Raw genomic sequence first — 27,933 nt, 5'->3', positions numbered from 1 at the left:
GTCGCGGGGGTTGCTGGTGCCTATCTCCAGCGTTCACTGGGCGAGAGGCGGGGTACACCCTGGACAGGTCGCCAGTCTGTCGCAGATATATATATATATATATATATATATATATATATATATATATATATATATATATATATATATATATATATGCATTTATTATAAAATAATTTATTATTTGTCAGATTAAAAGTACCTTTTGAAATAAAACAAATAACCTTTGAGATGGTATTAAACATACTTTTCATTAAGTGCCCATTTCTGTATGTAATTCTTTTTACTTTTTTATTGTTTTGATGGAATATTCTAATGTCATAAATTGAAAAGTGTGTGTGTGTGTGTGTGTGTGTGTGGGGGGGGGGGGGGGAATCAGAATTAACAGAAATGAATGCTTTAAAGCAACATCAGACTGAGTTAATCTGCATAATGGATATCCCCTAGTGAAATGGGTGACTGAAATAAATGAACTTTCAAATAATCAACTTTATTGAAAATTACTTTTTTTGTGAGTAAAGAAAATAAAATTCGAACTGTTCAACATCTCTTCTTCCTGTGTGTCACATTTCTGTCATAAATAGGTTTCTGTTTAAAGCTAATCAGTTAAAACCCATTTTACATCCCCACATTTCCATTTTATGCCTTTACCTCTTTTTTGTGGAATTATCTGCTAGGTTTAGATTATAAAAAAACGAAGGAAGCTTCAGGAATAAAGTTGGTTTTTATTTAGCGAGAAACAGCGCGACATGTCGTCAATCGGAGACGTTTCAAGTCCGGGCAGGATATTTATTGTTAGCCCGCCCCTTTAGGAGCATTCCATCCAATGGGGTTATAGATGAGGATTTACCCAGTGCTGATTGGTCAGCAGACCCGTCTCTCAGCTGACAGGAAGCACAGGCACAAACCAAACAGCACTCTCTCAGACAGCGGGCTGCTGTTGTCGGCTTAGACATGAATTCCTTGGAGCAGGCCGAAGGTAACAAAACCATAAAACGATTCATTTTACTCTCATCTGAAATGTAATTCGGTTTCGCGTTGGGTTTTATACAAATAATATAAAAGGTAAACCAGAGGTTACATTCTTAGACGAATAGAATCAGGCGCATATAAAGGCTTGCTAGCATATTTGCTAGCCTCGCAGGGACATGTTCGGTCGTTTCATTTTAGTTGACAAGTAAAGTAGTTTAACATGTTTCTGTGATGTAACAGAATTAATGGCATATTTTTTATGACATTATTATAGATGTTACGGTGGTTGATTGTATTTACCGTCCCTTAAATCAGAAATGAAAGTGTTGCAGCTTGAACATTTTGTTTTGTGGACATTGTATGAAAGTCCCAGTTTCCCGACAGCTACTCAGTATCTCTCACAAGGAAAGCTTTACGTCCACCCTTCATCGCCGGATGCCCAGTGTCACTGTGTTTGAACGAGTCTTTTTTTTTTTGACAGACCTGAAGGCTTTTGAGAGAAGGCTGACAGAGTACGTCTCCTGTTTACAGCCTGCAACAGGCAGGTGGAGAAGTGAGTAACATGCATTGTACTTGCCAGTCTCTTCAGTGGGGTACTTTGGAAAGTTCACGATTCACATTAGCTTTAAAGAGTCAAAACAGTTTCGACCAATCTAAATATTACCAAAGCATATTAGCGTACAATGACTTTCATTCATCAATTGCGTGTGTGTGTGTGTGTGTGTGTGTGTGTGTGTGTGTGTGTGTGTGCGTGTTTATTTTCCTGCTCTTTGTTAAATCACTGTAGTAAATGCAGAAATCTCATTGAAGCTCACAGAAAAATGACGGGCCAACTTCTAGGCCAGGGGTCACCAACATGTTGCCCGTGGGCACCCGGTAGCCCCCAAGGACCACACGTGGTGCCCTCAAGCCTGTTCTAAAACTAGAACGACCCTCCAGTGAGCTGCATCTGTTCAATTCAATTACATTTTATTTATACAGCGCCAATTCATAAAACCTCATCTCCAGGCACGTTACAAAGTCAATTTCAATCATATTATACAGATTGGGTCAGACTATACACGTTGGTCAAACATTTCCTATATAAGGGAACCAGTAGATTGCATCAAAGTCCCGACAAGCAGCATTCACTCCTGGAGAAGCGTAAAGCCACAAGGAGAGTCGTCTGCATTGTCCATGGCTTTGCAGCAATCCCTCATACTGAGCAAGCATGGAGCGACAGTGGAGAGGAAAACCTCCGGCAGAACCAGGCTCAGTATGAACGGTCATCTGCCTCAACCGACTGGTGGTTACAGAAGACAGAGCAGAAACACAACAAGAAAGACAAACAAGCACAGAAGCACACATTGATCCAGTAATCTGTTCTACATTAGATGGTAATAGCGGGTGATCTGTCTTCCCTTGATGATGCCACAACTAACAGAACGCCGGACCAGGTGTACCTACTATGAATGTTGTTTTAGTCATTTGCTCTATTGTTGTAATCACACTTGCATTTATATAGATTAAAAAATGACAAAATAAAAAAAAAATAAAAAAAAAAGCATTGTAAGTATGTTTATTGGTGGGCGCTGACTCTTCTAGTTCAAAGGTCAGTTCTGGTAGCCCTTCGTGTGACACTGTACCAATTTAAGTATTGTATGACCAACAGTATTAACGTTAGGACAGCGTTACTATTTGTATAGTATGTATGCTAGCAAAGCTTTAAAAAATAATGGCATGTTAAAACAAACAGTTTTAATTAAAATAGCTTTGGAAAAACCTTTCAAATGAAACCAAGGTCATGCATGGTGGTTGAAATGGGACCATTGGTGCGATTTGAAAGCCAAAATTCAAAGGTTATCCATGTCCTTCATTTTACAATTATACTTGTAAAAAGTGTATATATTTTATCGTCGTAAATCCAGCTACTGCAGCAAAAACACTGATGGTTTTACACCGAGTGTTTGATTTTGACTATGTATGGCTTATAAATGCTTGTATGTGGGAGGATCCCTGTATTTTGTGTTTAGGTCTTTTACAGTTTTTCAGGTGGTGATGCATCAACTAGGCCATAATAGCGACACCTAACTGTTGCTAAATAACTGGAATGTGTTGTTGTTATTGTTGTTGCACTAAGTCATGTTGTTTTATCTCTTTTCTTCCCCAGTGATTTTGATAGTGGTGTCTGTTTGCACAGCCACGGGGGCTTGGAACTGGTTAATAGACCCAGACACTCAAAAGGTTTGTGTTACCTGAAGAAGAAAGCCAAAATGTGTTGATGATGTTCGCATGCAGGAATATGTTTTTTTTTCTTCTTTTTTTTTTTAAATAGCTGCTTCTCCTAACGTTCATATGAAAATGATTTCCAATCCTGAAGGCAACATTTGTGGTTTAAATGTATCCAAATCAATCTCAGCTTGATTTCAGCTAGATTCCAGTTAGTTTCAAGTGGATCTTTTTTATCATGACCAGAAGGGATTTCAGTATTATTAAAAACATCCTACACTGTGATTTGATCAAAAAACAAACAGTTTATCTTGTCCGGCTTTCTTAATGCAGCTCGCCTCCCTCCTTGTTTTGCAGGTTTCTTTCTTTTCATCACTTTGGAATCATCCCTTCTTCACCATCAGCTGCATCACCCTAATAGCTCTCTTCTTTGCCGGGATTCACAAACGAGTCGTGGCACCCTCGATGTATCCTTTTTCTGATGCAGTAAATATAAACAGTTCATTTAGCCTTTGAATTAAGCAGCTAAGTGGAATTTCTTTCGTTGTTTTTTTAATTTTTTTATTTCCTGGTAGTTTTTTTCCCTTGACGCTTGCTCCTCCAGAATTGCTGCCCGCTGCCGGACAGTTTTAGCAGAATACAACATGTCCTGTGATGATGTAAGCATGTTGATTCCTGGGAAACTTGTTACCTGAAATCTTTCTATAAATGTGTTAACAAGATTTTATCGAAATGTTTTGACAGACGGGAAAACTCATTCTCAAGCCGCGGCCGAATATTCAGTAACCAACGCCCAGCGTGGTCTGTTCAGTTAGTCTCCATCTGTTGTTCACCTCTCATGGGTCCTTCAAGCAGCCTGAGCATCGGCGAGGGGCACGACGCCGAGGAGGATTTCATCATCCCGATGATTTGGAACTAAGGAATGGACAGATATAGGCTTTTTTAAAAGTGTGACTGTGATATTATCGTTAATGAAGCTGCTGATCGGCTCACACGACCCCTAATGTATTTTACGAGTCTGAATATAGATGTGTTTATTTCTGTTTCTGAAGTCGAGCATGTATTTTATCGAAATGTTTCTATTTTTAAATTTATTTACCAAATAAACACACAGTGTTAACATTTCTATCTCTGATTTTTTTTTTTAAATGGCTTCTTGCCGAGTTTTGCTACAAAAATCTTTCATCTTGTTTTTCTTATTTAAAATAATGAAAAGCCAAGTAGTCCATGCTCTCTACAAACATTCCTGAAGAGCCTCGACGACGTGAAAGCATCGATGGCCATGATTTTTCTGAGCTTTAACGAAAAGAAAGGGTGATTTTATTCAGTCCTAACCGTAATTCTTTCGGCCCGCTTCCAAACCTTGGTGACCTGGAACCGTAAGCAACAGGTTACGAATCTTGGATTACAAGTTCAACGGGCAGGTCTGCCGTGTTTTGCAGAGAACTTTCTGTTATGCCGGGTTACCAAACCCGAAACCTTGGGCGGCCCAATAATCCATGCTGTTATCGAAATTCAGATAGATTATGTCACTTTATACTTGGATAAGTCGGGCCATGCTTTCACATCTTCAGCTCATTCAGAATGCTGGTTGTCTTAACCGGTACACGGAAACCTATTCTGTCATTTCTCCACCAGCTGCCTGTGTGTTAATGGTCTTACTCCTCTGTAACGTTTCTCCATGAGATTTTAGATCCGCAGGCCGTCTTCTGTTGGTTGTACCAAAAACTAGGCTGAAGGTCGGGCTCTAAAATAATGGACCAAGTTGCCTTTAACTATTAGGCTTATTCTCTTGCTGTTTTGAAGTTTCTCTTAAATATCCATTGGACATGGCTTTTGATACAGTGTGAGTTGGTTTGTTATTTGTTTTAGTCTTTGTAGTATGTTTTGTTCTGCTTTTAGTGTTTGTTTTGTTCTGTTATCATTTGTGTCTTGGTTTAAAATGTTCTAGTACTTTATGGACCTTTGGTGAAACAAAGACCTAAACCTTTGGAGCCTCTCCAAAACACAAACACCCGGCTCTCTAACCACTAGGCCACCACTCACTCCTGTGTATGAAATTTATCTGTTAGTTTACCTTTGAAGATACAACAAAGGTTAGTTTTTTGTTTGTTTTATTTTTAATGATATTATCATGACTGATTTTTATATTTTATTCTGATTACAACTCTTTTTTTTTATTAAATCAATTTTCCACTCAGTTTTTGAGTAGCCGCCTTTCTCAAACACTTTTTTTACTCTGACTAGTCACATTTTGGATGGCTGCTTTTATTTTTAATTGAGTAAAATTTACAACTTTTGCTTACTCTGTGGTTAAATACAAACCTTTGTGTTTTTTTGTTTGTTTTTGTTTGTTTTTACGATGGTTTGCCAGGAGAACGTGCCACTAACAATATGGCGGCCGCGATGACCCACTGAGCTATATAAAACACTGGAGTGCTGATTTTGCCGAAAAACTGAAGTCACTGGCCGCCATCTTGCTCCTCCCTACTCTCACAGAATCCCACAGGATTTGGTTGCAACAACAAGCAGTTTTCTGGCTGAGTGAAAACGTTTCACAGGTAATTCTACAGTCAGTGGATGTACTAACACTATCAACTACTAGGAAATTAGGTGCTGAAATATTTTACATGTTATTCATATTATATATATATATATATATATATATGTATATATAAGTATGTGTATATGTATATATGTATATATATATGTATACACATATGTAAATATATGTTTTTGTATATTGTTGTTTATATATTTATAAATGTTAAACATATATATATAATGAATAAAATGCAAAATATTTCAGTACATGACTTTCTCAGTACTTGATATTTTTAGAACATAACATAAAACTATATGGCATTTGACATTTTAAAAGTTTTAAGATCCCCCTGAACATGAGAAAATCCTCGTTATTCGATGCTGTAGCGCACATATTCCCTAGTTACTGGGGGAAAATAGGGAGTACCAATATGGCGGCTGGTGGCTTCAAAGCGACTTGTTCTAACAGACGGTGATTAGCACTCCAGTGTATAATATAGCTCAGTGCGATGACCCCACTGGTTGCGACAGCGTGACTGCTTTCCGTCACAGCAGCGACACCGGGCGACTTTCCGGCTTTCGCTCTGCCTGTCTCTTCCACATGGCTTCCAGCTAACCTGGAGCTGCGGTGTCTGGGGAGTGTGATCGCCGACATATCGGACAGAAACAACAGGCGGACGTCTCGTCACATGACCGTTTAGAGACAGGCCAAAGATGGGTAAAAGCAAAACCACGAAGTTTAAGCGGCCGCAGTTCAACTCCGTGGGCCTGCCGGTGAGTGCTGTGAAGGAAGCGGACGGAGCCTGAGGGAGAGCTCGACGAGGAAAGCTGTCCGGCCGCGGAGCTGCTGGAAAAAGTAGGACCACGATCACAACACGAGTTTACCGCTAGATCAAACCCGATGAGATCACTTGTTAGGGTTGCTTTTTTTTATTAGGATGTGAGTGGCAGTGGACGTTTACTTGTCTATGCTCACCTGTCAAATTCACGTTAGATCCATTTATTAACAAGTTCTTCACTAACTCGGTGTGACAATGTCTGGTACTGTATCAAAAATAATAACAGTATCATTTATTTTTCATATAGGTTTATTTATTCAGCTCTGATTTATAGCTGTGATTGATAGTCGTTTTTACCAATTGTTTTAAATACAGATATTTTTTTAACTTTAATTATAGTAATCTTATCTAATTTTGGTTTTTCCTCATCATAACGTTTTTCCTCAGTCCTACAAAACAACGTGTCCTCTATAAACTACACATTTCTGTATTTTTTTTCCTCCAGATTAACCTTTTTTCTATAATTCAGTTTTATTTGTTTAGCACAAATTCACAACATGTCATCTCAAGGCACTTTACAGATTCAATCAAATCACCCAAACAGATTGGTCAGAAAGTTTTCTGTCAAAGGAAACCCAGCAGATTGCATCAAGTCTTGACAAGCAGCAGTCACTCCTGAAAGAGCGTAGAGCCACAGTGGACAGTCGTCTGCATTATTGATGGCTTTGCAGCAATCCCTCATACTGAGCATGCATGTGGCGACAGTGGAAAGGAAAACTCCAGCAGAAGCAGACTCAGTGTGAGACCGAAGGCGTTGAACTGCATTTTGTGGACTTCCTGATAGTAAAGAATTACAATAGTTCAGCCTTGAAGTAACAAATGCATGAACTAGTTTTTCAGCATCCCTCCTGGACAAAATATTTCTAATTTTGTCAATATTCCACCGGTGAAAAAAAGGAAACCCTGGAAAAAACGTTTAGTATGGGATTTAACTGACATGTCGGGGTCATAAAATAACAAGGTTTTTCACTTTATTACCAGAGGCCAATTTAATGCCATCCAGATTAAGTGATTGATTAAGAAGTTTATTTTTGAGAACCCTGGGCCAAAGATTACGCCCTCTGTCTCGTCAGAATTTAAAAGCAGAAAATGTTAAGTCCTCCAGGGTTTGATATCATCAAGACATGCCTGTTGTCAAAGTAATTGATTGGATTCATCAAGATTTCTGGATAAATATAACTGAATGTCATCAGCATAACAGTGGAAATTAATCCCATGCTGTCTTGAAATTTACCAATCGGAAGTGTATATGTGCGTGTGTGTGTTTATTTTTATATATATATATATATATATATATATATATATATATATATATATATATATATATATATATATATATATATATATATATATATATATATAAGAGAATTGGCCTAAGGATTGAACTCTGTCACTTCACAAGTGATCTTGGAGCTTGAAGATTACATGAACAAACTGCAATCTGTCAGACCAATAAAATTTAAACCAGCCTAATGCTTTCCCCTTTATCCCTACAGCTTGTTCAAGTCGTTCTAGGAGAATATTTTGTAACTGTATCAACTGCAGCACTGAGACCTAACGGAAAAATAGTTTCGACAGAAACCCTTTTTCATTTTTTATTGTTTCCATTGTCTCTTGGTTGCTGCAAAGCGTGATCAAATGAAAACGTGATCAGTTGATGGAAATGAACTTTTAACTACCTGACCTGGCTGCAAGCATGATTTCAATGAGCTCATGTGAAAGTGTTGATGAGGGCGGAGGCAGCTGAGCTGTCGCTCTGTCACTCTGATTGACATAGGAAGAGCAGATTTGTTGTTTTGGAAGGGGGAACGTTTGCTGTCATCATTACTTTGCATCAAAAGCCCCTCACAGACAAGAATGAAATTCGAATATTTCTCAAGTCACCAAGAGCTTTCAAGTAGAACAGTCCAGCTGCCATGATTAAAACGCTTCAGGACATCCAAGAAAGCCTATCCAGTGCCAGGACTGTCTCCCACACTGCAAAAACGGAACTAGAAATAAGTAAAATATTATTTAAAATGAGTGTATTTGTCCTTGATTTGAGCGGGTAAATAAGATGATTTGCCAATGGAATAAGATTTATGCACTTAAAATAGGAACAATTCATCTCCATCTGCTTATTTTAAGTGCAGGATGTCTAATTATCTTATTTTAGGGGTATAAATACTCATTCTGTTGGCAGATAATCTTATTTACCTGCTCAAATCAAGGATTAAAACACTAACTTTAAGAACATTTTACTTAATTTTAGATCCGTTTTTGCAGTGCAATGAGGACGAAACTAAGAGATCCCGTTGCTAGTAGTGCTGAGGGATGGCAGACGTGAATGTTTCTGCATATATATATATATATATATATATATATATATATATATATATATATATATATATATATATATATATATATATATATATATATGGTGAACACTGATCTGTTATCAGGAGGGGCAAAGACAAAACTAAGTCTCTCAGATGACTGCATCAATGAGTCGTGTGTCACGCCAGCACTGAAGCTTCCTATGACCGTCCTTGTGTGGGGTTGCCTCCCTGATCTTGCATAAAAGCGCCGTGAATAAAAAAAATGCCATCCAAACGCCTTTCTAGTGCGACTTTGTCCAACCCTCCTTTAGCAGCTTGGTGCTGATCTGCATGTTTTTCAGCACAAAAACATGGATATTTTAGGTCCATGGCCAAAAAACTCGCTAGACCTACATCCCATGAAGAATATATTTACAGTGTTTAGAAACTTGACGTATTTCTTGACGCTTTAAAGCTTTTGAAACTTGTGAAATGTTTCATATAAAATTTCAGTATGTTATAGAAACATTAGATAAAAGAAACAAAACGTCTGTCAATCTCCAGACATTTGACCACAGATGCGCTTTTGCGAAAACTACTTGTGCTTCAACACAGAAAGGAGATCTTACCATAAACTGCATAAGATAATCTAGTCTACATTGGATCCATAAAAACTACCATAAACATAAATTTAATAGCAAGTTGTGTGCCCCCCCCCCCCCCCTCCAGTTGCAGAGTCCCAGTGCAGACGTTCGAGAGTTTGCATGCGCCAGCATTTCTCGGGTGGTGCAGCAGAGACAGACAATCCCCGGGTTCCTCCAGAGGGACGCTGTCAGGCGGCTGGGCCCCATGCTGCTGGACGGCTGCTTGGCCGTCAGAGAGACCGCCGCTGGGGCGCTCAGGTGAGTTCGCAGAGCGCGGCGCGGTCTGGGATTTTTTCAGTTTGTCTTTCGTCCTGCTGCGAAATTCTCTTGGACATGTTGCACAATCCTTCCACTTTTAATCTCTTCCTTATGTCGTCTCCACTCAACATTAAACAGTTAAAAAACAGTTTTATAGAAATATGTGCATACAGATGTTGGATAACAGAAGAAGGTGTTTGCAAGGCAGTCAGAAGGAAGCAAAACAAGTTGCATGTTTTTTACTGACGGATCCGGTACGTCAACATCACGATTATTGCAGCACATGCGCTTCAGCACCACAGAGGACACCAAAGTAATACAGTAAAAGTGTCTGAAAGCTGAAAAATCAGCATGTTCAGATGAAACGAGGTGCTTTTTGTGCTTAAAAATAGAAAATGGAAACCTTTCTTGGGTATACCAGCTGCGTGGTTTACTGCAAGGAGCAGAATTAGATGTTTTAAATACTTCTGTGTTTAATTCTGCAGGGGGCGCTGTGTTCTACAAAAAGCAGGCAGTAAGCAGCGGTGGGATACGCTTTAAGATTCTTCACTATTAATGGCTTGATGTTGAGCGATCTCCATCTATTCCTATTATCATCTTCTTCCTTCACATAAAACCATACACATACATACACCCTCAACACTCCTCCTCTTTCAGCATCAAGCTGCGGTCTGATTGCTCCTCAGATACTCAGACAGTAATTGTTTTTTTTTAGTTTTTTTTTTTTAGCTTTGCTACTCACACAGATTGCAAGTCTCTGAGTTAGTGATGAGTGTGCGTTTCCCTCGCAGAAATCTGAGTGCATGCGGAGGTCAGGAGGTGTGCGAGGACATGGTGAAGCACGACGTCATGACGCCCCTGACAGCACTGCTCCGAGAGGTGAGATCCCCCCCCCCCCCCCCCGCCCCGCTGCTTCTAGCTCGCTCCATCTTCTCAGTTCCTCTTCATCAGCAGACTTTAATATCTGCTGGAAGTAGATGTCATTCATCAACACAGGCAGCAATGTTTTGTAAAAAATAAAAAAGTAGACTAGTGGTGACATTTTTTGACGCATTGACGTCTTAAGCCAAAGTTTAGTACGTCTTATGAAGAATTAGCTAATAAAGATCTGTGTCCACCTGCTGTGCTGATTCCCGGGTTAGAGTGTTGTTTTCTCTCCAGTGTTGTGCCGGTTTCGACACTACTGCGGTGGCAATGAAGAACCAGAGGAATCCCGTGGAGGACGTGGCCAATGAGGCCGTGAACCTGCTGTGGAATCTATGGTAAGCCAATAGGGTTGCATGTTGGGCTCTTATTTATTTATTTCCCGGTCAAGATGTTGTTGCAGCAGAGCCTTTTGAAGAGAAACAAGTCCACAGCATCACAGATCTTCCAAAGTACTTAAAATCAGCATGAATCAAGATGTTCATGTATTTTTATTTCTATTTAATATTGATTTTACAGTCTCTCATTCAAATGAGTGCTGGACTGGTCTCCAGACCTAAAGACTTACAGACTTAGACGTAGATGGACTTTGTCGTCATTCAACTGTATATTTGAGGCAAAAGGAGAACCATTATAAATAGTAAAGTAATTGTCAGGAATGTAGCAGCAAACCAAAAACACATTTTACCTGTAGAGAAAAGTTATGTGTAAGACGATATGAGTATATGTATATGTAGCAGCAGGATGAATTGCAGCAATTAATGGAGCGTATGCAAATGCAGGTAGTGTGGAGGAGTAATCCAGTGCTGGAAAGTTATGGCTGCCACACAAAATATTGACACTTGGGGGGGAGAGTTTGGACACTTTTGCTCTGGGTTGTACTCCCTTTTTTTAAGAGGTACCAAAATGGGGAGGGATGCACTCGCCTTTGTGAGATACTGTAAATATTCCACTACCTGGAGTGTTCTAACCACACCAGGTTGTATTTGTACCCCTTTAAAGAGCTTCACTATTGAATGTGTGACTGTGGCCATCCACTCATTATCTCACTCATCTGTCCTTTTAGCGAGAGCAGCAGCCAGGCAGTGTTTTTGTTCAACAAGTCCGGCGTCTTGGATGCGGTTGTCCAGTGCTTGGAGAGACACCCTCATAACGTGGACCTGGCCGTGTCAGCTGGTAGGTCAATTTATGAGATACGATGTTTAAACAACGTAATACAGCATTAAAACATATTTTTATGTGTAACGGCGTCCTGTATCATCAGCACATCTCTGCTGTTTGTAACATACCAAACTGTGTGAAAATCGGGTAAAAAATCAGGGAGTTATGATTTATTTTAGTTGGGCAAACAGCTTCCTCAGTATAAATAAATGCACTGGGGTCGCGTGAGAGACCCGTCCAAGATGGCGGCCGCGCTGAATCTTCAGCTCCAATAGGAAGTGCCAGTTTTAGTGGAGACGATACAGCTGCATTTCAGTGAGCTTTTAATTAGTATATTATTCTCAGTAGATTTTAAGGCGATCTAATTTAAAGTAATCGTCCGTCTCTATTGGAGGAATCAGGGTGGGATTGTTTTGTGTTCCTCAGCTCACTGTTTGCACACTGTGACCGAGGACAACCCCGAGCTGCTACGTAGCATGAACACCGCTGTGCTCGGAGCCCTGGAAAAAGTGCTGCTGTCATCCCAGCCAGACATGGCGCACACCCTCCTCAGGACTTTAGCCGCAGGTAAAACTGCTCCCTTTGCGTTATGGTTCTCTTTCTTCTCAGAATGGCTCAGAAACGACCGTGTGCTCTTCTCTTCAGGTACGCTGTGGAACATCAAGACCAGCCTCCCCGTTGCTCGACAAGCCCAGACCCTCAGCGTCGTCGTGGCCACCCTGTCACAGTGCCTGGATCTGGACCCAGGGGTGTTGATCCCTGAACTCAGACGAGCAGAAGAGGCTCGCCACAGAAGCACGCCTCCTCTGAAGGAGGCAGACCGACAGGCAGCGCTGGAGCCCGCCGAGGAGGAGATGGACGACGAGGAGGAAGCACCCAGCAAGAAGAAGAACGGCAAAACTTTGAAGGTCGACGGCGACTTCTCCGACCTGCTGCCTGTAAGTAGACGCCGGTTATTGCAGAACCTTGTGTAACTTTTTTACGTCCCTAAAACTTTTTCACATTTCATATTGCAACAAACTTCACTGCATTTTTTTTATGGTAGGTTCTCAAACACCCTGTTTAATCTGATGGCCCTAAATAAAATCCACTGCAACTAATTGCCTTTAGAAGTCAAATATAGAGTTATTGCCATTTATAAAACATCAGTATTAATGCAGCACTTCTGTGAAGGCTTCAGAGGCCTTCTGCGTAAACCGACTGGCCGAACAAGGAGCGCTTGCTCTCTGAACCTTTGAAGGGGGCGGAGCTTGGTGACGGGTCTGCGTTTGTGATTGGTTGGGAGGATGTGATGACTGTGATATTAACCTATATGGCTAGAATGCAGAAAGAAGGAAAACTTTTCCTTTTATTTAACTTTTTATTTACCCTTTTTTCTATCATTGATATCTGTATATCGATTGGTTATATATTACTATTGAATTATCGTCCAGCCCTAATAAAAACACCGCAATAACAACTCTGAAATGTGGAATTGGCCTCAGAACCCCACAAACTGAGTGTTTCTCATCTTCCGCAGTTTATTTTGCAATCACCCATCAGAGTTTAAGTGGGTCAGGGCGCCCCTTGGAGCCGCGCTCACAGCTGGTTATTTTCTCGTGAATCCATCAACAGCATTTCTGATTCTGACTCTTTCACACTGCCGGCCTTTGAATTCGTCAGCTGGAGTTAATAAAAGGAGTTTTAACTCCTGTTTTCACTTGAGGCTGATATGGATCAGAGATCTGCTGGTTATGATGGTGACAGACCGCTTGTTTTTTACAGCAGCATTCATGCATTTAGCTGCTGATAGAAAGGCAACTGTTTGTAGGGAGGCTGCAGTTAAATGTCTCCATGCGCCATGATCTGCCATATGCACATTTCCGGTGGTGGGAAGTAGGGCTGCACAATTAATGGCATTTGCAATATAATTGCAATTTAAAATAAAGCAATTTCCAAATGGCAGAGGTCTGCAATTTTTGGCTATGTAACAATTAGTGAATCAGTCGCGTCCTTTAGGTGTCAGTAAGACGTTTAAAGTGGGTTTGCCTCCACATGGAAGGGAAGACAGTTGCAGCAGTGAGATAATTAATTTTATTACTTGTTTTAGAGTTTATATAATCATACTGTTTTACCAGAAACTTTCAGCAATCTCACCATAGCATTAAGTTCTGGTCAATCAGTTTAATACATAGACTTGCTTGTTGGTTGCACTTTATGTTCAACAAGGATTGATGTCCAAATCAATTAAAAGCTGTTCTCTTGAATAATATTCTGATTAATAAAACAATAAAAGTTCTTGTTTTAAATAGTCCTTGATCTTTATCTAGGGACCATTTTTGTTGCTTGCGGTTAGTGCAGAGAAAAGTCAAAATCAAATCGCAGTTTTGGTCAGATTGATTTGTTGTTTGTATATGTTTAAAAAGATATGATGAATTAAACGGGAAAAAAAATAATTGCATTAAATCGCAATATTAAGATAAAAAAATTGCATTTCGATTATTTTCCAAAATCGTTCAGCCCTAGTGGGAAGCAAACCGGTCCTTTTTTCTAGAACCGGTTAAGAACTGGCCGCAGCACCAGCCCTGTTTAAGAACTGGAACCAGAGTGTCAGGGTTCTCAGACGGCCTGCAGCTCAAATCCTGAGATGCGATGCTGTTTACGCCAAGTAGACGGTCTGCTTTTGGGCTTTAAAACCGGCCACCACCGGCAGGTGGAAAGGCGACACACGAGTCACCCTGAAGTGCAACGCTGGGCAGACATGGCAGACGAGCTGTGGAGGTCGGCTCTGGGCTGGGAGCACATGCGCCACGGTTCATTTGGGGACTAGTGACTGGCTGACAGTCACCGGTCCCCGGACTCGACCCCGGCGCGACAGATCTGTCCCTCACGGCTCCGTCAGCAGCAGAACGCCGAGATCGCGTTGACGTTCCACAATTTCCCTCTAAAGTATGTTAAGGTTCGGACATGGGGTTTATCATCATCTAGAACTTTGCAGCTAGAGCTACTAAGCCACTGAAACGCGCATTCCTAGTAGCCTAGAGAGATCAGCATAACTAAAGCTGCGTTTATCCATCTGAAAAATTTTCAACTTTGTATTGGAGCACGTCGGCGGGAATAAACGGCTTCTCCATGGCGAGCGGCTGAGGCCAGGCTGGGTGATAGCAGCGCTAGCAGTGGTGATTGTGTTGGGATGTTGACTCACGCGGCTGTTTGTTTGTTGTCCAGAGGGGCATGGAGGAGCTGAGGGAGGCAACGGCCTTGCTGACAGCCCAGCAAACGTCCCTGGAGATCATTGTCAACATGTGCTGCTCTGACGGTGAGTGTTGAGGGCACGGACAGCGGCGCTGACCCCGGGCGCTTTGATCGAAAATGTATTTTTCCTGTTCCACGGTCACCGAGCATTTGTCATCTGAGCGAGATTCATGAAGGCAGGTAATCTGAGGACGTAAAAAAATACCCTTTGCTGTTCTCCGTTTGTCTGCTCAGACCCTTCCGATGACGAGTGGGAGGAGGAATCGAGCAGCGACGAAAGCGACGTGGGCCCTGACGGCCTCTGTGACGGCGCGTCCATTCTGATGTCTCCGCTGTGCTTGTCAGCTGAGGTTCAGGGCGCCTTGATCAACCACAGCTTACCAGAAAAGGCAAACGGCACTCTGCTTCCTCATTTACAACCTCACTTCTGTCACTACATGCCCAAAAGGAATCCATTACAGAGTCAGAGAGTGTTGACAAGTGTCTAAAGTGGGTTAAGCATTTTTGCAGCCGTGATTACAAACCTAAAATGGACCGCCCAGCAAAAGTGGTAATACCGTTTGTGCTTTCCTTATATATATATATATATATATATATATATATATATATATATATATATATATATATATATATTCTTTAAGTGACAAACACAAACCTCCAGTGTATTTTAAAAGTTGCCTAATAGTGAGGTGGAGGAAAATGGGACAAAGGTTAGATTTTGTTTGCAAACAAAAAAATCAGAGAAGTATGTCATGCATTTATTATGTATGTCATGTATTCAACCCACCTGTGTGACAACTACTAGAACCACCTTCAGCTGTGTGTCTGCCAGCTTTGCACAACTTGAGACCACATTTTTTGTGCCTATTCTCACTCTTTGCAAAAAAGCTCAAGCTCAGTCAGATTGGATGGAGAGCGTCTTTGAACGGCAATTATTAATAAGCTAGTTGCAGATTTCGGGTTAAGCGTTGCATTATGGATGCGTTCTTTTTTTTTGGCTACCATACAACAGTCAAGAATCGCGGAAAGCAACGAAGAGAACTGTGATTCTCTTCAAGACACCGTCCTTTAGGGACTCTCTGTCTGAAGCTGGGGAATTAAAGTTAAGCTTAGTTTAGTGCTTAAAGCACTGATTTGGCTGGAGATGCGCGCTGCACCAGGACCGAGAGAGCAAGTTGTGAAAAACATGGAGCGACGCTGCGGTGAGGGAGAGACGGGTATTTATTCAGTGAGGAGCGAAGAGGTTGGAAGCAGGTTCTGGGTTCACGGCGGCCGTCTGGTGACCTGAAGCACCGTACGGGTTGAGGGTCTCGAGATGCCCCAGGGGAGGGGGATATGTGCTGACTGCACGTACCATTAGACCACGGCACATTACTGCAGTGATAACGAATATATCATCATAGTTTTTAAAGCAATATGACGTCTTACCGTAAAGCTTGTTATATTTATGTGATCCGCTAAAACCAAATTACCCTGCATGATGTTGCTGTTTGGGCCACATTAACATGAGAGAAGCAGTATTACCGCGTATGGTACCGCTAATTTAGACACAGAGCTTTTGTCCACTATATTTAGCAACTTTTCACTGTTATTCTTGGACGCATTTGAATAATTTAATAAGTGACATTTGGCAAAATAAAATTTCTGTCGGGCCCATCCTATGTTCTCTCTCTACTCTCTTTGTCGCCCTGAGCCTGACAGTCTCCTCAGTTTCAAGATTAGAAAGCCTTCATAAAGATAAAGACGAGACTAAATAAATGTGTGTAAAAAAACACAAAAAAAAGCGATTTTAGTCAATTTTTTATGTCCGTCTGGATCTTTCTTTTCTGTCGGGAAATTGTGGACAAAGATTTACAACCGCATTTCTTCTTTCCGTCTTTGGATGAACTCGGTAGCCTCGTGAGACCATTCTTCTTCTTCTTTTTGTTTAATGGCAGATTGCAACCTTATCTTTTAGGTGCATACCGCCACCTACTGTACCGGAGTATGTAGCATGGGCCATATCAATTTGATGATTATTTATATCTATATCCATATTTCTATATTTATATACATTTATATCCATATTTCTACACATCTATATCTATACTTCTATATACCTATATATCTCTATCCATATTCCCATATCCATATTTCTATATATCTATATATCCATATATATTTATATATTTATCTATCTATACATATACATATATACATACAAAATATACATACATCCATATATACATATACCTTTAAATCTTATAATATAATCCTGTATTCTTAAGATATTTAATAACAGTTTCCTGCATTTCCTTTATCCCCTCTCCTGTTGTTCCTATTAATCCTTTCAAATTCCATTCCCTTCCAATTTGTCTTGTCTTTTGTTTTAATTCTATCCTTTCTTTATCATATTTCCTACAATATAATAAAATATGTTCTACATTTTCTATTACTTTACATTCTATACATTCATCTGTTTCACTTTTCTTTAATAAAAATAATGTTTTATTTAACCCAGTATGATCAAATCTTAATCTAGTTAACATAGTCTCCTCTCTTCGATTTTTCCTTGTCACACCCTTGGCATTAATAGATTTCTGTATCATATAATAATTTCTTCCACTTTTATCCATTTTCCATCTATCCTGCCATTTTTCCTTAATTTCTTTTTTAATTATTGCCTTAGCTTCTCCTTTCCCATACGGTATATTTATAATATTATTTGTTCTAATTGATTTTTTAGCTATTTGGTCTGCTCTTTCATTTCCATTTATTCCTACATGGGCTGGAACCCAACAAAACTTTATATTTATATACATTTTTTGTATTCTGAACAAACTTTGATGTATTTCTAATAATAAATCTTCTCTTTCTGATTTCATATTTTGTATACTGTAAAGTGCTGCCAAAGAATCAACACAACAAACTACTCTATCAGGTTTTACTTCCTCTATCCATTGTAATCCTATAATTATTGCCATCATTTCTGCTGTATATACTGACATCTGATCAGGTAATCTCCTACCGATGCTTACATTCATCATTGGAATATATATTCCTATACCTACTTTTCCTTTATCATCTTTAGATCCATCTGTATATATATCTAAATAGCTATAATATTTAGTTCTTATATAATGATTTGCCATTTGACCTCTCCTTCTGTTTACCCACTCTTTTTTTAATTCCATTATATAAAAATCTACCTCAACATTTGGAAATAACCAAATAGGGATATTACTTATAGGTCTAGGTGAGTTAAACCATATATTTCTTATTTTATATTCTTCTGATTTATCTTTTATTATCCATCCAAAACCTTTACCTTTAAAAGAATTATATTCCCAACACTCTTTTATAACACTTTTTGCTATATTTTCATTTCCACATCCATATAACCGACACCAGTATGTAAGCATGAGCTGATCTTTTCTTAAATCTAAAGGCACTTCTCCTAACTCTACCTGCATTGCTTTAGTTGGTGTTGATCTTATTGCACCAGTACAAATTCTCATTGCTTTATTAATTACTCTTTCTATTTTCATTAAATTTGTTTTAGCTGCTGCTCCATATATATAACACCCATAGTCTATTGTTGATCTCATTAAAGCCCTATAAATATGCACCAATGATTGTTTACTTGCTCCCCAATCTTTTCCTGCTACTGCTCTCATGAGATTTATGATTTTCTTACATTTCGTCTCTATTTTTTCTATATGTGTTCTCCATGTTCCTTTTTGATCTAGCCATATACCCAGATATTTAAAATTACTTACTGTCTCCATTTTGTGACCATATAATTCCAAATTCTGTTCATTTATCTTTTTCTTTTTTGTACATATCATATTACAACATTTACTTGTCGAAAGCTTAAAGCCCCATCTATATGACCATTTTTCAATTTCTCCTATTGCCTCCTTGATTCTATTTCTTACTATTTTGGATTCTCTTCCTCTTGTCCATATGGCCCCATCATCCGCATATAAAGCTGATCCAATCCTTCTATCTAGTTTCATAAAAATATCATTAATCATTATATTAAATAATACTGGACTAATAACACTTCCTTGCGGAATTCCATTATTTATTTCAAATTGTTCTGAAATTTCAGCTCCTACTTTAACTATGATTCTTCTTTCTGTTAGAAAATTTAGAACCCAATTATAAAATCTACCCCTAATTCCTATCATATTTAATTTAATTAATAATCCTTCCCGCCACATTGAATCATAAGCCTTTTCTATATCTAAGAACACAATATTCATTATTTCTTTCATTTTAAATGCTTTTTCCATCTCATTACTTACTTTCACCACAGCATCCATAGTAGAACGACCTTTTCTAAATCCACTTTGATATGGTGCATATATTCCTTTTTTCTCAAGAGTATAATTTAGTCTTCTTACTAATATTTTTTCCATCCATTTACATAAATGTGATGTTAGGGCAATAGGTCTATAATTTCCAACTTGATTAGGATTTTTCCCAGGCTTATTAAAAGGCAATATTAATGCACTTTTCCATCTTTTTGGCATTTTACCTTCTCTCCAAATTTTATTAAATAATTGTAATATAAGCTCAAATGCTTTCTCAGGTAATTTCTGAAACATCATATAACTTAACTTATCTTCTCCTGTTGCGCTATTTCTGATACCCTTTAATACAATTTTTAATTCATTCATATTTATATCTGCATCTAATGCATTTTCCTCACTTTCTTTGTGAATAAATATATCTCTATTTTCTACTAGGATCTTCTCCATATGCTGTCTATGCTTATTATCTAAATGGTCCCCATTATGCACACTAGCAAACTTCTTTCCCAATGCATTAGCTTTTTCCTTATCTGTTATTGCAATTACTCCATCATCCTCTAATACTGGTATTTTAACAAATACTTTAGTCCCACTCATTTTCTTTAACATTGACCAAACCTCTCCTATTTTAACTTCACCTCCTATTGTAGAACAATAACTTTTCCATGTATTTCTCTTACTGTTCTTTATAACTCTACGAACTTTTGCTCTTTCCCTCTGATAATTAATCACATTTTCTTGACTCAGAGTTTTCTTTAACATTCTAAATGCTTTATTACGCTCTTTTATTGCTTTTGTACATTCATCATTCCACCAAGGTATTGTTTTTTTCTTTCTCCCCACTGATTTATAAGGTATACTCTTTAACGCTGCGTTTAAAATTATCTGGGTGATCTCAGAATAACATTCCTCAATATCTTCCTTCATTGAAATTGATTCTACTGATTTGTTACATATTTCTTTAAATTTTTCCCAATCTGCTTTTTCAAACATCCATTTCTTATGAATAGGCCTTTCTTGTATATCTATTTTAACATTAACTGAAAATATTATTGGATAATGATCACTTCCTATACTTGTGTTTTCCTCCACATTCCACTCACATGAATTTGCCAGACTATCTGATACCATGGTAAGATCAATACATGTGACCATGTTAGAATGGATATCTATTCTAGTCCCTTTTCCATTATTTATACATACTAGTTTTCTAACATCCATTAAATCTTCCACCACTTCTCCATTACTATCAGTATGCTTACTTCCCCAAAGACTATTATGTGCATTAAAATCTCCACACCATATTTCTTTCCCATTCCCTATTCTTACGTTTTCTAATGTTTCTAATTTTAATGGTTTACAAGGATTATATAGATTAATTATCATTAATTTTTTATCTGCTTTATATATTTCTATTATTACACATTCTATTTCTATTGAATTTACTATTCTTCGAAATGGTATTTCTTCCCTTACGAATGTTGCACATCCCCCACCCTGCTTACCATCTCTATCTAATCTAACGGATTCATATCCAGGTATAATAAAATCAAGATGAGGTTTTAGCCATGTTTCTTGTACACAAATAACATCTGGTTTAACTTTGGAATCTGTTACATATTTTTTAAGTTCTTGTCCATTTGCTATCAAACTTCTGGCATTCCATTGTAAGAAATGGAGTACCATTATAATTTTAATTAATACTTTGAGACCCTCCATCATTATTGATACTTAACATTTCATGAATATCTTCAGCTTTAATATCTTTGATATCTAGAAACTCTATGGCAGCTTCTACCACTGTTTTGATTCTATCACTTTTTCTTTGTTGCCTGGATGTAACATTGATGACTTTGCATATGAAAGCTATAAAGCCCTTCTTTTCTACAATCATTGAATTTTCTTCCACTATACACTTATGGCTACATGTCTGCTGTGAAATCTGAGTTCTTTCTGGTTGAACTCTTCTTGTAAGTATTCTCTGTGGAAGTCCTTCCTGTCTCGTACCATCATTTAATTGACATTCTGTTAATCTGTTTTGTTCCATAGCACCAACATTTCGTACAGCCTCTGCATATGACACTTTGTTTAAGATTTTATATTTCTGTACTTCTTTTGCTTTTTTCTGAACCTCACATCCACCGTAAGCAGCACTATGCTCTCCCCCACAATTACAGCATTTTAATTTAGCATCCTTATTACATTTACCATACTCATGTTCTCCCCCACATTTTGCACATCTTTGCCTCCATTTACACTGTTGCACTGTGTGTCCCATCCTCTGACATTTAAAACATCTTAAAGGTAGAGGAATATATTCCCTAACTTTATAATTTATCCATCCAATTTTCACTTCTGGAGGCATTGTTTTTTCAAACACCAGCAACACAGACAAGCTATCTGTTTTACTGCCACCTCTATTTGTTTGGAGTCTTTTTGCCTCTATTACTTTCCCACCTTTTACTTCTTTCTTCAGTTCTTCCATAGAAATTTCTAAAGGGACATTTGAAATTACTCCTCTTAATGTAGCTGCCATTCCTGGTATGTGAACTTTAATTTTTTCTCCCCCGAGATCTTTCATTTTTAATATCATTTCTTGCTGTTTTTTACTTACTGCTGAAATCAAGATTCTTCTATTATTTAACAGTTTAGCATATTTAATCATTCCTATTTCCTTTTCTATTGCTTTAGTGATTTGAACTGGATGAAAATGTCCCTTCTCGCTGCTAAGTGTAATTATAGCTTTCCATTCTTCCTGTTTTCTTTCCTCGTAACTACGGCTATCATCTGCTTTAGCTTTAATCTTTTTAGCATTTTTCCTTGTGCTATTTTGTTCTTCACTACTCACTTCCGACCAAGATTTCTTTCTTGCCATTTTGGTTTGACTTATCTCCATATCGGAAGTCCATTCATCATACTCATCACCATCAGAACTATGGCCCATTGCTACACTCACGGTACAGCTGGTTGCTATCTGCTTTGTCCAACTTGTTTCCTTCAAATCTCCCGCCAATGTCTTCCGCCGTGTTCGCAATTCTCTTCCGTTTCCTCCGACTCTCGCTCTGGCACCTTCCTACACAATCCCTTCCTGACCTCCTCGTGAGACCATCCTGATCTCGCGAGCTTTCAAGGTTTCACTCGCAGATCAGTCTGGCTACTCTCCGTTAAAGAACATTTGGAGCAGTTCACCAAACGAACGTCCAATCAGCGTTGGCATTGAGGCGGGTTGAGGTGTGACGCAACGGGAAGCGCGACAGTTCAGTCTAAAGAACATGGCGGCTTCAGCCGATGAAACTAGCGTTAGCGCGGCTATCGAGCAAGTTTTATCGGAATTACAGAGTATTTCTTTGCTGAGCTAACGAGCCTTTACCTGCAGCAGCAAGAGTAGCTTGGCTTGTGGTTGTGTTTTCGTCGTCGCGACGACGAAACATGTTGACGAGTACGTCATATGCTTCGTTGATCTGATTGGTTTATTTGGCCCGTCTATCACCAACATAGGCCAATCAGCTAACCAGTATTTTCGCCCCTTCCCAAAATTACTTCAACGGAAGGTTTCCAGATGGATATGCGGAGCAAATCTATCTGGCGGCGTCAGGTTATGAACTCGGTGGAGCCTTGCAATCTCCGCCATTGTTAAAGCCCATAAAGTCCATATTAGAGCAGTTGAAAAAAGTGCAGCGGTCATTGTATGGCACGTATATTAAGGCTTTTAAAGCCTTACAATCAACGCCTGTGAGCCTTATGTTCACGTTTGTTACCTGCACTCCACACAAACTGACTCATGTAAATGCAATGTGCCATTCCCTTATTGTCATTACTGATCCTTATTTGGATTTTGGTCTGGACTTTGACTAGGCCATTCTAATGCATAAACAGGCTGTGTGCTGAAGCTGCTGGAAGCTGAACCTCTGGTCTCAGACACTCTTGAGGCCTTGATTCCACTAGATTTAATGCACGGGTATCAGAGTAAAAGGTGCCGAATACAGATGCATGCCACATCTGATTTTTATTTGCAAAAAAATATGAATAGAAATTTCTTCCACTTGAATATTTTACTTGTGTTTCTGTAGCACATAGAATCCAAATAAAATACTTCTGCTGTGGTAAAGTTTCAGGGGTTATGAATACTTCTTGCACAGCAACCCCCACTCATCTTCCCCCGCAGGGCAGATTCTCTCTGATTCTTTCTTTCTTCTTATGCTTTTACTGTTTTTTTTAAAAAGATGCTTTTTTTCTCTCCCTCCTGATTCAAGGTCCTGAAAAAGACAGCCTTCCCCAGACAGGAAGCCACTAACGTGTGCCATGAAAATCCATCCTGGAGAGGTCTGATGAAGAGGTAGTTGTCTTTTTTTTCTATTTAATTAACTCCCATGCACCTGTTTCAACTTTATCTTTTAATCAAATACACTTTTAATTTGAAATGCCTGCCGTTTGCGTAGGATGCAGCGAGTTCAGTCCCGGGCGCTGACCTGCCTCCACAGCATCCTCTCCACCATGGACGCCGAGTCGCTGGGCGGCGAGGCAGCCCTGCAGGGAGCAGCGCAGCACCTGTCCTCGCTGGTCTTTGGCGCTGAAGGTCTCAAAATCATGTTTATGTTGTTGCTCTTTAGCACATATGATATTTTCACCTTATAGTTGTGTATGAAAACCACAAACAGGACTGTGACCTTTTTTTTTCTTTCTGTTGCAGAAATCCCCAAAGATGAGGAGTTCCTTGAGGCGGTCATCAGCGCCATGCGTTCTCTCCTGCAGATAATTGCCTCCAAGAACATAAGCCAGGTACAGAATGTTTGGTGTTGTTGATGCTAATCTGACAAATAAGTCCAAGCTTTCATTTTTTTATCTGCTAAAATCACATTAGACAGGTTGTTTCCTAGCCTAAATACTAGTGTGGCTTTACAAAGCCTATGTGATGATTTCTAGCCCCGTGTTTATTTTCATGGCAGCGTTTCGTAAATCACTTAAAATTTTAAAATGAGTACCGTGGAAGACGACCTGCTAGCTCCGCTTGTTGTGTATTTAGGTTTGTGACGTCACAAGACATACAAGAATCAGCTGCATTTTGTGGTTGCACTAAACTATTTTTTGAAGCCTTACACTATAAGTAAAAGCATTTGAAGGAGTATTTTGATCAAAAACATTCAAATAAATAGGAAGAAATAAGATAAATACTGATTTCTGCTGCGTCATGGTGAAAATTTAGGTTTTTGTATGTTAGATTTGATCTTGAAGGATCTTTTTTTTAAATGGACATATCACAAAACAAACAGACAAACTGAGCCTTGCAAGTTGTTCTGCAGGTAACAAACTGTATTTAGTGATTTTTCTCAGCTGGAAAATCCTCTGCCTAAACTTACTTTGGAACATATTCACATCAAGCCACTGAATATTTGCATGTCTGCCGTTTCTGTGTGTGTGTGTTTTTTTTATGTCAGTGCATGACGCCCCAGCAGCTGATGAGCCTGAGCGAGGCAGCCACCTGCTGTGAGGTTGTCAGCGTGAGGGTTAACGCCGTCGCCATTCTGGGCATCACTGGAAGCACATTGGCCAAAGAAAAGGGCACGGCAAAAACCCTTCAGGTATGGCTACCTTTTGCAGTTAATTATTTTTTAATGTTTGCTCCTGCTCTGAGAACATTTGCTCCTGCAGATGATCGGGAACGCCTTGCTTCAAGTGGCCACCAGGGACTCGGACCTGGTTGTGAACGGAGAAGCCCTCGACGCTTTGTTGGACGTTTTTGCCGACGGAGAGGAGGCAGAAATGGCTGCTAAAGACATCAATCTACTGCCTGCACTGAAGACACTTCAGCCGGTCTTCAAGGCCAAGGTTGTACAGATGAGCTAGTATTTTATTTAGACATTTTATTAGAGCCTTCTTTTAGTTCCTGAAAACTGTTTGCAATTGAGTTTGTTTCAGCTGCTCGTCTCAAGATATTAATCCGCGTCCCGTTCTCTTGGCAGATCCGTAAAGAAGGACGAGGTAAATACAGCCCTCAGCAGCTGTGCGTGTTGGACAACATCAAAGTCAACCTGAGAAGATTTATCGGTTATCTGGAAAAGGTGGTGAAGAAATGAGGACTTTGTGCTTTTTCGTGCTGCGATCAGTCGTCGAGACAGTATAAGATGGAGTGGTTGTGAAACTAGCAATTATTTATGTATTTGTTTTGTAATAATTATTGTTCACTTTTGTTTTTAGCTATGTGAAAGTTTATTTTTGGTGGAAAAGGCGAGGTGGTGGAATTTCGCCTGTGAAAAATCACCAACACAGTTTAACTAACTTTGTTCAGGTAAACTGGCCTAACTTGGTTCAGATTTTGATGACATGCCAGCAACGTCTTTTAAGAAGATAATGTTTATTAAGAAGACACTGCAGATTGCTGTTTTACTGGCGTTTTCCAGTCGAATAATCCATTATTTTAAAAAAAGAAACTTTTCTTAAATGAAGCGCATTACCGGGCTATTTTGTGTCCATCCAGTTTCTAGAGACTTTTGGAAATCAGTCTTTGAAAGCCTCTTTTATAGATTTATATTTTTATGTTCAAAATTACTACACAAATCTTTGAGCTCAGAGATACTAGTGGTGAAAACCCCCCCTTTTAAATTAAGAAGAACAATTAAAACTTCATACTGCAGAGCCTCACAAATGTAGTCGCACCCTTTCCCGGTCCCAGCAGAACCAAAGGAGTCCCACAGCATGATACTGCCACCACCATATGTTACTGTTGGGTTGGTGCGTTCAGGCTGATGCACATTTAGTTTTCCATCACAGAGTGTTTTGCATGGAGGATAAGATGATGTTTAGCTTCAACTTTAAATGTTTGCTGCTTCTTCTTACATGGCATGTGGCAAACTGCAGAAAGGACTTTTTTTGTATAGCTTTCTTTTAAACAATTAATTTCTTCTTGCTACCTTTCCAGAGAGCATGACTTCAGAGGTTTTATCTGAAAAGAAAAGAAAACCACCTCCTTACAGTTATGTCCTACTTTGTTTAATTACCACCTAAAATCCCAATGAAATGCTAAGTTTGTGGTTGTTACATGAAAAAAATGGTGATTGAGTTCAAGAGATGTGAACACTTGGCTAAGTTTAAAAATGTATAAAGAAATCTTGAAATTAAAAATTGAAATTTTTTTTTTTTAAAGGAATTTACTTTCATAGCATTTAATTTGTTGCAAAATTTCTCACACTATTTTAAGCTTGGTTCTGAATAATTATTGATACTTTCCTAAATGAAAGAAATTACTTATATTGGCCGGAAGAGGATTTAGTTTAGCAGTGACTGGAAAGACTACTAAAAACGTCTTTTATCAGAAATGTGCAAAATCTAAATTCATGTGCTAATAAAATGAAAATAAATTCCACCGATTCTACTTTTCTGGAGCAAGTCCTAGAAACAAAAGTCTTAAAATCTCAAAAGATATCACCCAAACAAACACTGTAATCATGCTAAGAGGCGCAGGGGGACTCCAGTCTACCTTTAACCCTGAGCGGACTGGTCGCATACTGACCACCATATTTGGTCTGTTTTACAAATTTCACCACAAATTAAATCCCAAACTCAGGATTAAAAATGTGCTTCTGTATTTTGTGTCAATTGTCTCTTGAAGTTTATTCCAGATGCATGAAATTCTGAACCATGGCATAAATGTGGATATATTTCAAATTGTCGTTATTCTGAGTTGGAAATAAAAATATGTTTGGAGTGTGAAGATGCTCCGAAAGGAAAATTTGTTTTATTTTTTTTTTTATTTTTTGCTACCAGTATGTCTGAATTACAACTTGTCATATTTACTTTGTCAATTAATCAGTGTATGCTTAAAAAAATCATAGCTCCAATGGGTTGTGAAACAAATTCAGAACAGTAAAACAAATTGATTTATATAACAATAAGTGTAGAAGATTTCATGATAAAATATAAACATTTTGTTTTTGAATGGCTCTCGGTGAAGTTGAGTTGAACATATTCTCATAGAACAAAGTGTAGACCTAGAGAAGCAAAATAATCCAAAGATTCATCCCATTTCATTAGAATATAATTGGATAGTTTTTATATATCTTAGTAGATTGATTCAAAACGTGAAACTCAAATGAATTACAGAAAGATGCTGCATACTTATACATAATCTATTTAAGGGATTTTATGGCTAGTAATTGCAAACAATACAGATTTTTCTCAGCTAATTATATTTCTTAAGACCAGGCATTTTATTACAGAGGTGTTATGGCCAACACAATCCTGGGGAAGATTGCCAGCTTGACTGTTGTTAAGCAGAGTTTTGTTTTTTTTTTTTTAAAAAGAGCAAAAACGAGTTGAAAAATTAAAGTTTAATCTCCTGGTTAAATTGAAACTGGATATATAGACAGACTTGGCTTTAGGTTACAAACCTGGAAAGCTTTAAAGGTAAATTCATGAAAATGACCTTTGCAACAGCAAATTGAAGGCAAGCGAATGAATAATCTGCATGTAAAAATGATAGATTGTGTTATGAAAATCAACAATCAGTTGATGTCCCAACTGGAAATCCTGGTTTATTAAAGATCCGATCTGAAGTCGATAA

General features: G+C 38.7%; 2 protein-coding genes across 2 annotated transcripts; both read left to right on the top strand.

Moving 5' to 3' along the window:
* Positions 1 to 852: 852 nt before the first annotated feature.
* Positions 853 to 4,305, top strand: cnep1r1 (CTD nuclear envelope phosphatase 1 regulatory subunit 1). Its single transcript, XM_012880192.3, has 6 exons — positions 853 to 976; positions 1,451 to 1,522; positions 3,119 to 3,192; positions 3,535 to 3,644; positions 3,782 to 3,836; positions 3,922 to 4,305. The coding sequence occupies exons 1-6, from the start codon at positions 952 to 954 to the stop codon at positions 3,961 to 3,963; spliced, it is 378 nt and encodes a 125-aa protein (XP_012735646.1). The 5' UTR covers positions 853 to 951; the 3' UTR covers positions 3,964 to 4,305.
* Positions 4,306 to 6,276: 1,971 nt separating this feature from the next.
* Positions 6,277 to 27,102, top strand: heatr3 (HEAT repeat containing 3). Its single transcript, XM_012880207.3, is given in 16 exon segments — positions 6,277 to 6,519; positions 6,521 to 6,577; positions 9,587 to 9,759; positions 10,551 to 10,638; positions 10,921 to 11,021; positions 11,750 to 11,859; positions 12,271 to 12,411; positions 12,490 to 12,782; positions 15,052 to 15,142; positions 15,313 to 15,467; positions 23,630 to 23,712; positions 23,816 to 23,952; positions 24,067 to 24,155; positions 24,812 to 24,955; positions 25,026 to 25,202; positions 25,337 to 27,102. Coding segments are annotated over 16 exon segments (2,037 nt in total). The 5' UTR covers positions 6,277 to 6,435; the 3' UTR covers positions 25,451 to 27,102.
* Positions 27,103 to 27,933: the final 831 nt, after the last annotated feature.

This window comes from Fundulus heteroclitus, chromosome 4, assembly GCF_011125445.2.
Source record: "Fundulus heteroclitus isolate FHET01 chromosome 4, MU-UCD_Fhet_4.1, whole genome shotgun sequence".
Classification (NCBI taxonomy): Eukaryota; Metazoa; Chordata; class Actinopteri; order Cyprinodontiformes; family Fundulidae; genus Fundulus; species Fundulus heteroclitus.
Note: the sequence above shows the minus strand (reverse complement) of the source record. Positions and strands in the feature narration are given on the sequence as shown.

Excerpts from the sequence above, each read along its gene's own strand:
- cnep1r1 (XM_012880192.3), top strand. The coding sequence starts at position 952 with ATGAATTCCTTGGAGCAGGCCGAAG. Across the intron at positions 977-1,450 it reads TTCCTTGGAGCAGGCCGAAG|ACCTGAAGGCTTTTGAGAGA; the intron begins GTAACAAAACCA and ends TTTTTTTGACAG. Across the intron at positions 3,193-3,534 it reads TAGACCCAGACACTCAAAAG|GTTTCTTTCTTTTCATCACT; the intron begins GTTTGTGTTACC and ends CTTGTTTTGCAG.